Source organism: Urocitellus parryii, chromosome 3 (genome assembly GCF_045843805.1).
Source record: "Urocitellus parryii isolate mUroPar1 chromosome 3, mUroPar1.hap1, whole genome shotgun sequence".
In the NCBI taxonomy this organism is placed as follows: Eukaryota; Metazoa; Chordata; class Mammalia; order Rodentia; family Sciuridae; genus Urocitellus; species Urocitellus parryii.
Genome location: NC_135533.1, coordinates 87,062,417 through 87,079,035, shown reverse-complemented (window position 1 = coordinate 87,079,035; position 16,619 = coordinate 87,062,417). Strand labels below are relative to the sequence as shown.

The window sequence follows — 16,619 nt, the reverse complement described above, 5'->3', positions numbered from 1 at the left end:
ATAATAATGTAAATGTGGTTAAAAAGAAACTAGTTGAACAAACAAGACTAGCACATCTCATAACTAAAGAACAATTTAACCAATAGTGATGGAAAAAATGGACAAAGGATAAGAACAGAGAGTTTATATAAAAAACACAGAAAACATGCTATAGCTCAGTCATAGTAAGAAAAATGCAAATTAAAACTCTCTGAGATACGTATGTCTCAGAGCATAGACAAGTCTTACCTAGTAGGTAGCTAAACATCCAAAAGTTTGATCAGACTCTCTTGGTGAGGCTGTGGGGAAACAGCATTTTCATACATTGCTTATGGAGTGAGTGTTTGGGTACAAACTTACAGAGACAATTTGACAGTATCTGTATGATTTTTCTACAAAAATTGTAAAGTATATGTTCTTTGACCCATCAAGTCCACTTTTTAAGATGTCCAGTTGACATAAACAGGACCAAATTCAACACAGCCAGTACAGCCATTCACTGCCCACGAGGGGATACATGGACCAACATGCAGTTACTAGGCTAGACTCAGAGGAAACCTGCCTGCACTGGGCACCACAAGCCTGATAAACTGTGGGTACCCTTTGGAGGAAATGCAGGGGCATATATTCACAGCACACACGCCCACACACACACAACACACACACATTCACTCACTCACTCACTCTCTGTGAAGTTCAACCAACTAAGGAATGAAATTGATTTGCCAGGAAAAGCTTCAACATAAGTTGCAGCATTTCAATATCTTTGTGTTTCTAGACTCCAAATCTGTCTCTAATCTCAGAGTGGTTCAGGGGAGAATGAAGAAAGCAAAGATAGGAATTCCACAGACTCAGCCTTTTAGCAACAATGAGCAATAAAGTCTTGGGTGATCACTGAATTTCTTTGAGATTCTATTTTTTGCTCAACAAAACCAGTTAGCAAACCAGTTAGCTTAACAAACCATGCTAAAACTTGGTGGCTTAAGACACCACCAATTGAATCTGGGAATAATTCTGCAGGTCACTAATTTGGACAGGGCTCAGCTGGGTGGTTCTAGTTTCATCTAGACATTCTCCTGCATCTTCAGTTAGTGGCCGATTTGGCCAGTAGCCACATAGTAGCAGGGACAGCTCATCTGTCTCTCCTCCTACAGTGTTCTCTCAAGTTGGGATAGGATACTGAGAGGGTAGAAGGCCCATTGAAACCTAGATTTGCATTAGCAACAGAATTGTGTCACTCCAAAATTGATATGTGGAAGCCTTCACTCCCTGAAGTGACTGTGTTTAGAATCAGAGCCTATGAGAAGAAAATAAAGTTAAATGAGGTTATAAGGTTGGACTCCTAATCCAATACGACTGGAGAAGAAGAGACATCAAGGATCTCTCTCAGCCTATGCACAGAGGGAGGGACGCAGTGAAAAGGCAGCCATCTGCAAGCCAGGAAGAGAGGCCTCACCAGAGCTTAGTCCTGTGAGATGTTGATCTTGGATTTCCAGCCTCTAGAACTGTGAGAGAATAAGTTTCTGTTGTTTAATTCACCCAGTCCGTGGTTGTTATAGCAGCTAGAGCAGACTAATACACATGGACTAAATATCAATTCTGTCACATTCTTTTGGCCACAGAAAGTTATGAGACTAAACCCACAGACTAAGCATTGGGAAACAGATGCCACATCTTAAAAGGAAGATCTGCAAAGTCACGTACGAAAGGAGTATGTATGTAGGAATGATAATCTAACACTGCAGTTTTTTATGGATCCCATAAGATCATGCAACGTGAAAGTGCTTCTTGAAGTGTCAAGCCCTATGGAATGTCGACTATGATTGGCATTCTGGCCTGCTGTATGGCAGCACTGACTATGTCTTCCATAGCAAAACAGAATGGGAATGTAGATGTTTCTACATGGCACATTTCCCCCAGGGAGTTCCCAGAAAGGCCTGTAAACCTTATGATTAACCAGAGAAGCAGTCATGGTTCAGTTGGCAACACTGCTTTTTCATTGCTAAAAGAGCCCGAAAATAAATATTTGAAGGAGTGTCCCATTCAGTGAGTTCAAAAAACAGGAAGTCAATGGTTGGATGAATAGAAGAAAGAAAGGATGCAGATCACGTTGGGTTTGAGGACTTGCCATCCATGCTCAGCACTTCCCCAAAAGACCAAGGGAGAAAGTGGGAGGCAGCCACCTGTGGGCAGATCTTTAGTTTCAGGACTGAACTTCCCATGGATTCTAAAAATGGGTCAGGGTTCAGCAGACTTCCTTCACAACAGGTGGACTATTGAGGAGGAGCACACTGTGATCACCCTTGTTGACACAGAATTTACAAGGAGCACTCTCATTCCCTCATTGACAATTGTCATATAGAGAGGGAATGCTGTGGGAGCAGATGCCTGGCCACTCCCATCTGAGAACAAGGTCGGTTTACATGGTGCAACACACTTCAGTGAATCTTTGAGAAGTCAAAGAGATTGAGAGGTTGACTCCAGACCATTATTGTTCTTATCACACTGTATTGTAGGGCAAACTCAAAGTCCATTTTTTTTTCTTTTCTGTATCTATAGCTTAATTGTCCCCAATGGGGGCACTGAATAAATAAGAGATTGAATGAACTCAGTAAACATTTGGTGAATAAATAAGTAAGTGAATATATCAGTGAGATAGTTAGGGCTTAAACTTATGCAGTCTGTAAAGCACTAATAACATCTTTGTCCTTTGCATGTTTTTGTCTCTGGGTCTTCTGTGTACTCAATGGATAGTTGTTGAATTGCACTGAAATTATAGAATCCAGAAATGAAGTATTACATTACAAAAATAAGACAACTAAATGGCCCTACAATTAAAGGCTGCAGTGGTTAAAATTCTATCCTTCATTCCTGAGAACCCCTAACTCTGAGACTCTGTGGATCAAAAAGAAGTGGCTTCCTCTGAGTACATTATGGGGCTGATAGTGTTGACTGTGGCAGGTCCAGGGACTGCCTCCTTTTCTGATTGCATCCAATTGGGGAAAGTGTGGGATGCTAGAGTACTTCCTTTCAGAACTCTTTTTTATTTATTTATTTTTGATACCAGACATTGAACCCAGGGGCACTTAATCACCGAACCACATCGTAGCCCTTTTTATATTTTAGTTGGAGACAGGGTCTCACTAAGTTGCTTAAGGCCTCACTAAGTTGCTGAGGCTGGCTTTGAACTCACAATCTTCCTGCCTCAGCCTCCCCAGCTGCTGGGATTACAGGTGTGCACCACCATGCCTGGCTTCTTTCAGAACACTTGGGCCTCTTGAGTCCCCTATTAGGCTGTTCCCCCTGCTCTGTGTCTGCCTGTGCTCTCTCTCTCACTCAACCTCTCAACCTCCCCATGGAATCCCTGAGAGCTGGCCTCAGTGTAAACAAACAGAATACATCCAAGGGTGAAGACATGAGTGGCTGCCTTCCACCAACCCACAGCCTTCTGCAAACGCAGCCTGAGACAGGATTCCTGTAAAATATGATCTACCAAAGCCCAGGAGCCTTGAAACCCTCCAGAGAACAGCCAAGGAGCTACCTGAACCCTGCCTCATTAGCCACCCTGATTGACACTTCCAACCTTCCCGCTGCCAGATGCCCATCCACTGGGTGGAGATAGACAGCTTGAGCAAACCATGTGGGCTGTGAGGATGAGGCTGCTTCCTGGCCCTTCTCCTGTCTCCAGGATTAGAAATGCGGGGAGAATGGTCATTCCCAGGGATTTAGAGGTTTTATAACTGACAAAGTGCTATCCCTGTAAATACCCCAAGCCAGCCCCAGACATTCCTGACACCACTCCATTTTCCCACAAGCTGATACCTCTTCATGTCTTTATTTCACCCTCCTTTAGGGGTGTATGGCAACAGTTCAAATGTATTCACTAAACAATCCCAAGCTCAGGATCCACTCTTGAATGTAAAGATGACAGCCCAGAATACAACTCCCCCTCTTGGTCATTACAGGGCCAAGATATGTAGTCTTTTTTCTTTCTTTATCTCCTAGATCCTCTCCTGTGTTACCTGTTCTTGAAATTTTGGAGCAAAGACATAATCACAGTTTTCCAAAAGGCAAGCTTCTTGGGATTCCTAGGAGGTAGGATCTCTAAATTCTAGATTTCTTTTTTCCTCTAGTAGGAGGAGTGAAACCCTGAGCCTCGGGCTTGCAGGCAGGTGCTTTGCCACTGAGCTATATCCCTAGTCCTCAGATTATTTTCAAAGGAAACCACTGAAATAATTCCTTTAGGCACTCTCAACTCATTACTCAGGAGTGAGAATCAAAGCAGTTGATGTTGCTAGGGGCTTCTAAAAGGCTGCTTCGTAGTTTCTCTGGTCAGAGGGCTCTGCCTGTGCACTTGGTTTGTGCAAACCCTGAACTGCTGCTACATCCTCCACTGACTGACAAGGCAAAAGGAGCCGGAGAGGTGATGTAACTCCACCCAAATTCCATTTACTTATGGTTGCTCAAGCGGCAGAAGTATCCTCAAAATCATTGAAAGTCTGCAAAGGAAAAGTATATGTGAAGAGTCCCAAACACGAGGCCCTCAGGAACCTGACCCCCAGGAGGGTTCCTGGGCAGGGGGTGGAATGTGTACCAAGACCTGGAGGTGGAAAAGAGAGCAGTGGTCAGTGAATTGAAAGGAGCCTGCTTTGGCTGCAATGGAGAGTGGGAGAAATGGGCAGAGGTGGCCAGCCAAGAGCCTGTGAAGCACCGACAATGAGTTCAGAGTATCTCGAGGGCACCATCTCCTAAGAGGATATCAAACAAAAGGAGATGTTATGAAATGAGATAGGCTGGCCTGAAGAAATACCCATTTCCTCCCCTGCTCTCTCCACCCATCCTAGCAACGTTTCCTAGGGTGTCTTCACCCACGAGGTTCAAGTCATTTGGCGATTAGAGCTTTTGTTTCTGTTGTTGCCAGTTCTAAAAGATGGATTTCCAGAAACTACTACTGATGGGGCACCACAGAGACATCTCTACCAATCAGTGAGTCATGGTTGTGCCCTTTACAATAAGACTTAGGGGGTTGAAGGAAGAGGGGACCTGCTTTGAGCACTCTGTCTTAGCCCAAGGGGCAGTGCTTTCTCATTGACCTGGATTCCTGTGTCAACCTATTAGGGTTCCCTTTACTTCTTAGTAGCCAATCCCTTGTTACTTCAATCCCTGTTGTGGATAATAGTTCTTTATATTAAATACTCCCTGTTCAAATTACTGTGTGGTTTCTTTCTCCTAATTGGACTCTGACTCTTACTGATTCACAATCCTCAGAATTTTTTTTCTACCTGTCAAATATAGCTGCTTCCTCAGAGAAAAAAAAGAAGGTGGCCCTTCTAAAATCTACTAGCCAAAGGATCAACGGATCCTTGTAGATTAACTAGGAGTTCATGAAGGTACAGAAGGAATGAGCATTGCCCCTTGAATTTCCCTGAGCTTCATACTTAAAGGGCAGGGAAATGTGTGACCATATCCATACAATATGGTTATTGATGGTGGATAAACAGGTTTGAATGTATTCCAGTTAAGCCATGGGCAATGCCAGGAGAAGGGAGGCTTGTGACAGTTAAATGGTCTCTGGTAAGCTTTCTGTCACTGTGACAAAATACCTGAGATAATTGACTTAAAGGAGGAAAGGTTTATTTTGGCTTATGGTTTCAATCCTTGATTGCTTAGCCCTGTTGCTTTTAGAACTGTGGCAAAACAGAATATCATAGTAGGGAATTTGTGGCAGTAGAGGTTCCTCATCTCATGGTAGCTGGGAAACACAGAGAAAGAAATAGGAATGGGCTGGGGTCCCAAGAGCCCCTTTAAGGACATGCTCCCCAATGACCTTCCTTTCACTAGGCCTCACTTTCTAAAAGTTCCATCACCTCCCAGAAGGTTGAGGACCAAGCCTTCAACACGTGGGCCTCTGGGGGACATTCAAGCTCCAAACTGCAGCAAATGGGAAGAAACTCTTGGGTCCTGAAGGCTGATTGAGGGTTTTCTGGGCAGGGGGTGGGGATAAAATATGACAAACAGAGTCAAAACAGAATAGACAGAAGTCTGCAGACCTGACAAGGCAAAACCCACTCTGGGGGAAGTGTCAGTCATATTGAATGGCTGGCATGGATGCTTGGCCTTATCCTTAGGATTTTAGACAGAGGATAAACAAGAGTAAAGACTTGGGTGTGGCCAGGCCCCTTTGTTTTAAAGGGATGCATTTCTCACCTAGGATGGCATCAAAGGGAAAGAAAAAATTGAGTTTAAACAAGAATACACAATCAGGTTTTGGATTGTCCAAGAACTAATGAACTAATTATAAGAAGCAAACAAAATAATAGTTAAATATATATATATATATATATATATATATATATATAATTTTTTTTTCCAAGTCCTGAGGATCCAGCTAGACCTTGCACATGTTAGGAACTTGCTCTCCCAGTCAGCTACAACCCGAGCCCCAAAGCACACTTTTTTCAATGATAAGACACTATAATAAGAAGTCATTGCTGTGATTTTGTTCTGAACATGATTGAGGGGGCTCAATGTTCCTATATAGCAGGATTACCTCAACTGCTGGGTCAAACAACGGCATGATGGTGGCAGTATCTGTATCATAGTGTATATTTCTTGGCCTTCCCTCCTGCCTTCCACAGCTGGAGCCTTCTGTTTTAAACTAAACAATGAGCACTGTTGGAGTTAACTTTTACAACCAGTTGCTTAAAATAGCAGCATACTAAAAGAGAGCTCTAGTGTTGGAATATAAACTCCATCTCTTTATTTTATAGAGTAAGCAAACGCTCCAAGAGCAAATCAGAGAGGGGACTAGAATAGATGTCTTACGTAAGTGCAGGCGTTTTCCGCTACCAGCCTCGGAGGGTGAGAATCAACAATTATGTTTATCGACTGACTGTTAGAAAGAAATGTATAATTCAGGGTGCTTGTAACTCAGAGGAAATCCCTTAAAAAAAAAAAAAAGCACAGGAGGCTTCATATTGGTCCCAACCCTCTACTCAACAAGCAGGTCAATCTACTCAGGAATAGAGAGCTTCAACTTCTTCAAACTGACTCTTTCATGGTTTGGGGCCAGAAATTTTTATCTCCTGGGTAAACAGTGTGTCCCACACCTCAGAGATAAAGACACTCCACTCTGGATCTTATTGCATGAGGTTATGCTAACAACTCTGACATGATGATTATGAGCCTATCATTTCAGCTATAGAACAATTCAACCAAATTCCTTGCTTTGCATATTTGTAAGATTGCTTATATTCTGCCATCAGTTGGTAACAGTTCCCAGCTGTTACCCCTTCTATTCATTCTATTAAAATGTTTGACCATCCTCTGCTGAGGTAAGTCCTGTGTAGTTTCCTGACATTCCGTCTTTTAGTGGTAATCTTGGTTCACCATGAAGGCTAAGCATCCCATGTTCCAAATCTGCAGAGCCATCTTTTTACAAAGAGGTTGGCGAAATGCTTGTGGTGCCTACAGCAGGCTGGGGAGGGCCCCTGGGCCTCCTGGTGCTTCATCTTCCACTTCCCTGAACCTCAGAAAAAGGCATGCATAGAGGTAAGGTGAGATCAGGGCCAGGGAGTACAGAGAACAGGTGAGAAAAACTGTGCTGCAGTGTGACAGCCAGCTCATTTATGACAAAGTTTGACTTGGGTACTACACTCGTTCTAGTCTGGTTTCAGACCAGTTTCTAGTCTAGGTTAGTCTAGGTTCACCTCATATTACTGGATGTCTCTTCTGTTGACATACCAATGTATGATACTCATCTCACTTTTTACTTGCTGTGGAGATAAACTTGAAGCCAGGCTCGGTGGAGCATGTCTGTAATCCCATTGGTCAGGAATCTAAGACAGGAGGATCCCGAGTTCAAAGCCAACCTCAGTAAAAGCGAGGTGCTAAGCAACTCAGTGAGACCCTGACTCTGAATAAAATACAAAATAGGGCTGGGGATGTAGCTCAGTGGTTGATGCCTGTGAGTTCAATCCCTGGTACTCACCTACCCCCCCCCCCAAAAAAAAAAAAAGATAAACTTGAATTTATTCCAAGAAAGAATCCCCTAAATTTTTGTACATCTAAAATAAACTCCAATAATAAAATCAACTTCTAGGGAAAATAATATTCGTTCTCTTTTTTCATAAAATGTCTCTGTGATTCCTGGATATGAGTTTCCATTCACTTATTCCTTTCTGGTTTGCCTTTTATTTCAAATCCTTCTTGCTCATTTTTTATCCTTTATTTATTTTGAGTTATCCAAACGTTCTTCGCTACATCTCAAGAAAATAATTTTTTTGACAAAGTTTCAGCCAATGCTTATTAGGTTTATATTTCCCTTCTAAGGTCTGGCATTGCTGAATTCACATAATGTTTTTAAAAAAATCCAGATGTTAATACTGAACAGGACCATCCTAACTGCATATGCAAGATTGAGTCTGCACTCTTGAAATGCAAGTCCTAATGGGATGAACAACCTAAATACAAACACAATGGGACATTCAGGTGCACTGTAATATGAGTCACTGCTCAGACACTAACTTTACAAGCAGAGTCAATGAGGCAAAAAGTACCCTGTGTATATAATTATCATGGTTATAAGAGTATTTGGCAAATAGACCACTGGATTTTTGTCCTTTTTTTAAAATATCATTTGGAAGCATAGCCTTGAAATCCCTCTAATGTTTTCCAAATCTGTGAGTAAAATTTCATTTGTAAATGGGTTTAAAGAAAATAAAATTCTCTACACTAATGAATTCTGATTTTAACTCAGCCACATTTTCTTTTTACATACTATAAATTATCTCAAAGTTTAAAAGCTTTAAGAATTTATAATCATTATGGGAATGGAATTAATTGTCTGTAAAGCACATAAATCCCCTGCAAGACACTTATTCAAATTATGTTATCTTATTATCCCACCCATTTCTCTTGGTTTCCCATTTCACTGAATTGGGATTAAATCACTGTATTCTTCCCACTGCATAATTTAGGACTGTTTTAAAACGATGTAATTACAAACCTCAATGGCAGATTGTGAATTGCATTCACTGTCATAACTGCCATTAGCATGGTTTTCTTTCAGAGCAGTGGGGTAAAGATGTCATGTTAATAAGTTCCACTATTCTGTGTCTGCCATTGGATATCTGCGGCAACTGGAGACTTGGATGGGATCCAAAACTAGACACGGAAGTTGGGAAAATGCCAATGTTTTGTGGATTTAGAGGAATTTTGAAGAAAAAAATTTAAACCATAAAATTGTAGATTAAAGAGTTAGTGTAAGATTTTAAATTAGTCAATTGCAGACTTCATTTTATACAAATGTATGGTACTAATCTATTGGCCTTCCTGAAGAGGGAGAGAACATTTTGGATAGTTACCTACTCTAATTTTCAATGGAACAAAATTAAAATACCTTATCAAGGTTTTCCAGATCCTTATTTGACATCTGCTGACTTCTCTCCCTGTCCACAATCCCCTCCTTTACCAACTGCTTGTCCACTGCAAGTTCTCATTCATCAGAATCTCAGGGCAATAGACCCATTTAAAATTAATGTAAAGTCTTCCTCATCCAGAAATTCCAGCTAGAGGTGAATTTGGCCACATACTTTTGGGTTCTAAATGTACAATAATAAAAAAAAGTCGTTATGCTTAAGAAACACACAGACACAAAACCACCACAAAACAAAACACTCCCACATGCTTTTTCTTTTAATATAAGGTATTTATAATCTCCAGGTAAACAATTTCCTCCAGAGTTAAGTTCTTTGGTATGTGTAAACTCTCGTATCAAATGGTTAACTCTATTATTCTGCTGGTACTCAATATTGAGTCATTAATTTAAATTCCTTTTAGCAATCCTCATCAAATTTCTTTGTTAAATTCCCTTGAACAATCAACGTGTTTAGCTATTTCATAAATTATTAATTGGACAGAAACAAAATCCAGCTTCCCTATATATACAAAAGTGAGCAGCTTGTCATTGTCTAAAATGACAAAAACATGATCAATGTAATTTCTTTGGTGTGCATTTCTGGGTGTTTAAAAATGAACTGAATTGTAGTGGGAAAATATCTTGGTTCCTCTTAACAACTAAAATAACTGTCCTGTAATTTGCTGAAAGAAAGTCCTATTCATTTACCTTTCTTCTTGAAGTTCATAATAAAAGCAAACCTGCAGATTTTAATTAAGAATATTTAGGTTGATAGATCTAAAGACTTTGAAATTAGATAAAGACAGACTTTAAAGAAATAAGCTTTAGAAGGGAAAGGATTGGGGCTGGGGCGGGAAACAGCTTTGTGCAAATGAATGAATTTAGTCCATTTGTTCAAATACTTTCAGAAAATTGTTGGTAGGGTAACAGTGAACACTGAAAAGGATATATTTGGATTTACTCTATGAAAATGCACTGAAGTAAAAGGAGAATTGAGGAAAAATGAACTGATACCTCCCTTCCTTGAATGTGGTTAGTAAATTGGAATATCTGGCTAACTGGTTCCAGTTCAGATGTTGCTAGTTTCTGGAAAAGTTCTCTTCCCTGTAGCTTTCCTTCAGTAGCTGCTATGTTGTGTGGCAAATGATTAACTCTGTCACCCCGGACTTTGCATGCCTGCTTTTAAGTATGAAAAAAAAAATACAGAAGTCACCTTAAGTCTTACAGTGCAACAATTTTAATAATCCACACTAAAATATGCTGTCCGGTTTTGTAGTTCCATTTTTGAAGCAAGAGTGCCTCATTTTGAAAAGCTTCTATTTACTGCTTCTTCCCTCCCCACCCCTTCACTTAAGGTGTAAGTCTATGGAAGTATCCCTGAAGTGCATTTCTCAGGCATTAAACACAGCACTGAGATCTGATGTTCACGAGAAAGTCTTCAGAATCTTCAATAAGAGCAGCCTTCCTCATTTGAGGGCTGCAGAGTTCAAGTTCAGCTACTTTCTCTCAAAGAAGGCCCCCTCCATCACTCTCACTCCCATAGATGACAAGAACAAGGGCAAATGCCCCCAAACAGCTCCTTGGAAAAAAATAATAATTATGCCAACTTCCTCAGAGGCATGTATCTTCTCTTACCACAAATAAATACTTAATGCATCTTTGAGTCATGAAATATTGAGAACTCAATTGACACTTCAATTTCCAGAAACATAAAATCTTGGAGGCCTCGGGTGAATATTATGAATATGGTGGGGTGAGACACCAAATAGGGGGCTGGGTCAGAATTCTCAGGTATGGAACTGGGTTCTGGGGTTATTGTGGGAAAAGAGACAAGCCTTAGAGTGCTCATTCCAGCTATTGCTTGTCCTCCTGGGCATCATCAGGGAAGTCCGCCTCCTCTGGGGACCTGTCTCCCTCTGGAAGCAGCGTGGCACGCACTTTCCTCTTCTCCTTAAAGCGGCCAGATCTTGAGATCTTCAAATTGCGGCGGCTGTTGCCAGACTTCTCCCCACACAATTTGTCTGGCCTGGGGGACTCGCTGGCGCCCGCAAGCACGTTGGGGTGCTGGTTCTCTTGGGAGCTGCTAGTCCATTCTGGGCTGGGCGGGTTGGTCTCCTCGGGGTCTGGCTGGGCCAGAGGCTGCGCCCCCACCGTGGCTTCCTTGCTTTTCTTCTTGCTGTTGGTTAGCGATTTCCACCAGGGCCCAGAGCTGCCCGTGCCACCGCTGTTGGCCATGGCCGGCCAGCCGGGGACTGGGGCGCCCCTGGTGGGGAAGGGCTTCAACTGCAGCGGCCCTCACTCCCGTTGGTCTCTCCCCACCTCTTTCCCAGGCTTCTATGCAGGCTGCGGGATGGGAGCCGAGGCAATCCCTATACTGGGGAAGAAAACACAACTTGGTTAGTGGGTTGGTCTAAGTCATGAGTGCCCCCAATTTCCTTTCTTCTCCTGCACTCCACCTGGCACCCGGCGAGATCTGAGCTCCCCAAGTTCGGAGCCACTTGGCCCCCATGAGGCACCGCCGCACCCCCTGCAGTGCCGGCGGACTACTGACCTCCAGGGTGGCACCACCAGATCTCCGGGCAGATCCTTGAGCTCTGGCCTCAACCTTTGACTCCAGGGAGAGCTCAGTGGTTACCGTGTGAAGGGCACCCAGGCACATCCAGCCATCTGGATCAAGCCGGCTCCAGAGGGAAAATGTCCTGTCCTGTCCACACTGTCTGACTGTAGATGGACGCCCATAAATAATCCACCTTGGCTAGAATGACCTCTCTTCCTAGGAGCACCTGGGAGGAGGACGCTCTGAACCAAGAGTAGGAGGCTAGAGTTGAATAATGAGCTTTAGACCACGATCAAATAGACCCAAATTTCCCTCAAAGGTTTTCCCCTAGACACTCGCAATCCAGGATCTTTTTCAATGTGATATTACGGGGAATTTATATCCCAGTAAGGAAACGGGACAAGCTCATACTGTTTTTTTTGTTGTTGTTCTGCTTCTTTTAAACTCAGCTTTTAACCGCTTCTGCCTTGTGACTTTCAGAGAAGCACGTCTAGACTAACTTCCCGTGAAAACTGCCATCCTACTCTTCCTTTTATTCCCCAGTGACCAATGTAGCGTTTTCACAAAGGTCGCTCCCGCCTACAGCTGTGATGAGGTCAAGAGGCAAACGTCCTTTCTCCCCTTTCCTTTAGTTTTGCTGTATCATTTATGCACCAAGTTGTCTGTCTGTACTATCAACTCATCTATGGAGAATTTTAGTTACGAATTAAAGGTTTCTGTTCTTTTTCTTGCGCAATTCTATCCTCCAAAGGAGAGAGCGCTCAACTACGAACTCCAAAATGATTTTCTTTTTTCTCCAGGCTTTTAATAGCCCCTCTGCGGAGCAAAAAGGCTGCTTATTAACACTTAGGTGCTAATATTGGAAGCTCAAATTCTCTGCCCACTTTCTGGTACACTGTCTCTCCAGCACTACTACCACGAATGCGTAGGATTCACTTGAGCCGCGGCTCATTTCCAGGTTTCTGCTCTGCTTGGTCTCAGCCCACGCGCCCAGCACTCTTGGGATTTGCCAGTGCGCAGGAGAGAAACTTCAGCAGTGTTTGTTTTTAGTAGTTCTCCTCCCGGAACTACCAGGGAGAGGAAGTCCCAAAGCCTGTGGAAGGCGACCCAGCGGCCTCGGATGCTCCCCCAAAAGGTGGCACCAGCTTCTCCCCAGGATGCCCCCAGGGGACACTTGGGCTGGGACTTTGAAAACAATTAGAAAAAAACGGTCAAAAGTTCCTTCGGTACAAAAGGCACCCACGCCCTCAAGCACAATTGGCAGTAGGGTCTGCAAACATCCTACTCTCTACAACTTTGCAGATCAGAAAAGCACCCCCTCCTCCAGGTTATTTACTAATGCTGGTGGTGGGCGGTCCCGGTGCAGCTTTCTGTCCTCCGCACTTTATTCTACAGAATTTCCAGAACTATAAACTTTGTATGCACGAAAGGCATTGTGTAAATTGTGCAAGGAAAAAAATTGCAAATTACTCAAAGGTCTGAAGAGTGCAGTTTTTGAACTCTCTCAGCTCACAACTTCCCTTTCGGTTCCAGGAGGTGAGGGACTAGGCGGCTCGGGGCAGCACCCCAGGGTGATACCGCGCCTCCAGGTTCTGTCTGGGCGGACGCAGAACCACCCCGGTAGCTCACCTGCTTGGTTCCAGGACACCGCGGGCCCACTCAGCACTCACGACCGAGATCACTAAGGGAACACGCTAGGGAGTACCTGAAGTTGGGGCGTGGTGTCCCTTTGCGCGGTCTTGGAGGGATTCCGTTGCTGGAAACCGAACCAAACAATCCCTGCAGCGAAGCTTAACTAAATGTTGCTGTTGGTCTCTGGCACCTCCAACTTCTGAGCAGTGCGGAGGCAGCCCCGGGCTCAGTCGGGTCCGAGGAACTGTCGGATTCTTTGCCCCAGGTGAAGAACCCAGCAGCCTCGCCTGATTCAGTAGCTTTACATTCTAAGGCAAGTCCCTCTTCCCGGATAGAACCGCTCGGGAAGCGCTCAGAGGTGGGACCCCAGCTGCTGGCTCTGGCGCATTAAGCCTTCCTACGCTTCGGTAGGAACGCGAAAAGACATCTGCCCACCTGCTGGTTATTTGCCAAGTGATTGGAGAAACCAGAACCCAGCGGCAGCGGGAGGGGGAAAAACAGGAGGCGGTCACCGCTGCCACAGGTGCAGGTAGGCACTTCGCGTTCCCGCCCTTCAGGGGACGAGATTGGATCTGGTCTCAGACGTGGCGCCACCCTGGTGGAGTCTGATTGGAGAAAAGCTGTGCTGCGCCGCTTGCTGGACCCACTCCTACTTGGTAATAAATGGTGGAGGCTTGAGAACAGGAGACCGAGACTGGAGGTGGGCTCTTCTGAATAAATGCTGCGACAGCTCTCCCTTTGCCCCTACCCGGATTTCTACCCCGCCTCTGTCCACCGCTCCCTGGGTCCGGGAATCCCAAGTTTTGTGACTCACAGGGGGCTGATTCACACTCGGGCAAAATGTTGGGGAATTTCAGGCGCCCTTAGTTAAAAGGCTATAACATTATTAACCAGCTTGCTGTTGACAAGCGGGTGCTGTTCAAGCGCTTTTTGTGGATTAACTCATTTATGTCTCAAACTTACCTAGGAGGTAGGTTCTATTATTATCCTCATTTGCCCAAGGAAACCCCAGCACGCAAAGGTTAAAAGGTTGCTCAGAGTTGCCCGCTGATGCGTGGCGGAGCCGGCTAGGAACCCACGAGGTGCTTTGGTTCCTGGTCACGTATGAGCGCTTTTTGTTAGTTTAACAGAAGGTATTGACATAGGACATTTTTGCCAATAAAAGCAGAGATTCTGCTTGCTTCTTGCAGGATGCTCTCCCTTTTCCAAGACCTGTTTTGATGTTCCTGTGCTCATATACATGCGAGCCTAACTCCTCTGAAGGACTGGGTATGGAGCAACTGAAGGATGACTATCTTTGTTCTGAGCACTTTCTGCAATACAAAAGTAGTGAAAGACGTAATGCCTAACTCAAGTAATTTGCAATCTAGGTATAGAAGTTTTTATAGAAATAACCCTTGCAGGGCTGGGGTTGTAGCTCAGTGGTAGAGTCTTTGCCTAGCACATGTAAAGGACCTAGTTCGATCCTCAGCACCACATATAAATAAAGTAAAGGTATTGTGTCCATCTACAACTAAAAATATTTTTTTAAAAGAGAGAAAAGAAATAGCCCTTGCATATAGTGAAGACATTTAAATGGAGACCTATGAACTGTGGTAGGGAAGAGGGAGCATTTGCAGAAGGCTTGAGGCATGAGGATTCTTGAGGGGCAGAGAGCAGGCAAGTGTGATCTGAGTGCTAAGAAAGCTGGGAGATGAGGCTTGAAAGCTGAGTGTGATCAGACCATTCAGACCAATACCCACTAAAGAGGGGGCCACATTATGAGATTTGCATGAACATATCACGGTAGTTGGGTGTAAAGAGCAAATGGAGCAGGCAGAGATGGGACTACAGGAAGCCCAGTTAGGAACTGTTGGAATAGTTCATGTGTGGTGGCTGCAAGACAGTGGTGGCAGTAGGGGGTGAACAGAGTTAGATGGCTGCAAAGAGCTATTGGAGGTACAATAAATAGAACACGATTTCATTTGATTTATACAAAAGAGGAGGTTGAGTTTAACTACAGGCTGAAAAAGAGAGATTTTCATAATTTTCCTTGTATAGTAGTGGCTATGACATCCATTTTGGGCCATGGGGCGGTAAGGAAGACTTAAGGAAATGCTTCCTAAATAGGGGCAGAGAGAAAAACATCTTTTGCTTCATGCTTGATTTTGCATTTAATCACAGTGTTAGTATGTAATCTCTGGTGTTGCAGCAGCCTTATTGCAATAGTGAGGCATATTGCAACAGGGAGGCCACAGGCATGTGAATAAAAGACAATATGCTACAGATGAGGGCATGGGAATGTGGAAAGTATCTTGGTCCTAGATAATGACAGAAAGCCCCTGAAAGAACCCTGGAACCACTTACCTCCAGATTCCTAGTTCAGTGAGATAATACCTACCTCTATTATTTAACCACAGATCGAACAAAATTTTCAATTAGTTGCAACCAAACACATTCCTACTTGATACAGACTATTATAGTTACAGGAAAACATGCTAATGTTAAAAAAAAAAGAGGAAAAGTAATGTCACTTTTTGGGGGACCAATCTGAAAATGTCTTCATAAGAGATGGAGGATTTAGTGAAATGTTTACTAGAGGACAAGATTTTAGAGGCAGGGAAAGCATCTGTGAAATAGGGCACTTTCATTGAAAAGGTGTGGAGGTTAGGGAAGGAGGAGGTAAAAGAAAGCAAGCAGAGCCGGTATAAATGAGCTGGGAGCAAAATCCAAAGGATGAGCATCATCAGACTGTAGAGGCATTGTAGCAATTGGGTTTTTTGTTTGTTTGTTTTGTGTGTATGTTTTTAGTACCAGGGATTGAACCCAGTGTTGCTTAACCACTGAGCCATAGCCCCAGCTCTTTTTATATTTTATTTAGAGATAAGTTCTTGCTGAGTTTCTCAGGGTCTTGCTAAATTGCTGAGGCTGGCTCTGAATTCATGATCCTCCTGCCTCAGCCTCCTGAGCTACTGAGATTACGTGTGTGTCCCACCTTACCCGGCTTGGACCTTTTTTAATTTATACAATTTTTCATAATCTCCCTATACCAAA

The 16,619-nt window shown here is 43.6% G+C and overlaps 1 protein-coding gene across 1 annotated transcript; it reads right to left on the bottom strand.

Annotated features, from left to right (window-relative positions):
• Positions 1–11,251: 11,251 nt before the first annotated feature.
• Positions 11,252–11,632, bottom strand: Prr15 (proline rich 15). Its single transcript, XM_077795892.1, has one exon. The coding sequence runs from the start codon at positions 11,630–11,632 to the stop codon at positions 11,252–11,254; it is 381 nt and encodes a 126-aa protein (XP_077652018.1).
• Between the last annotated feature and the right edge of the window lie 4,987 nt (positions 11,633–16,619).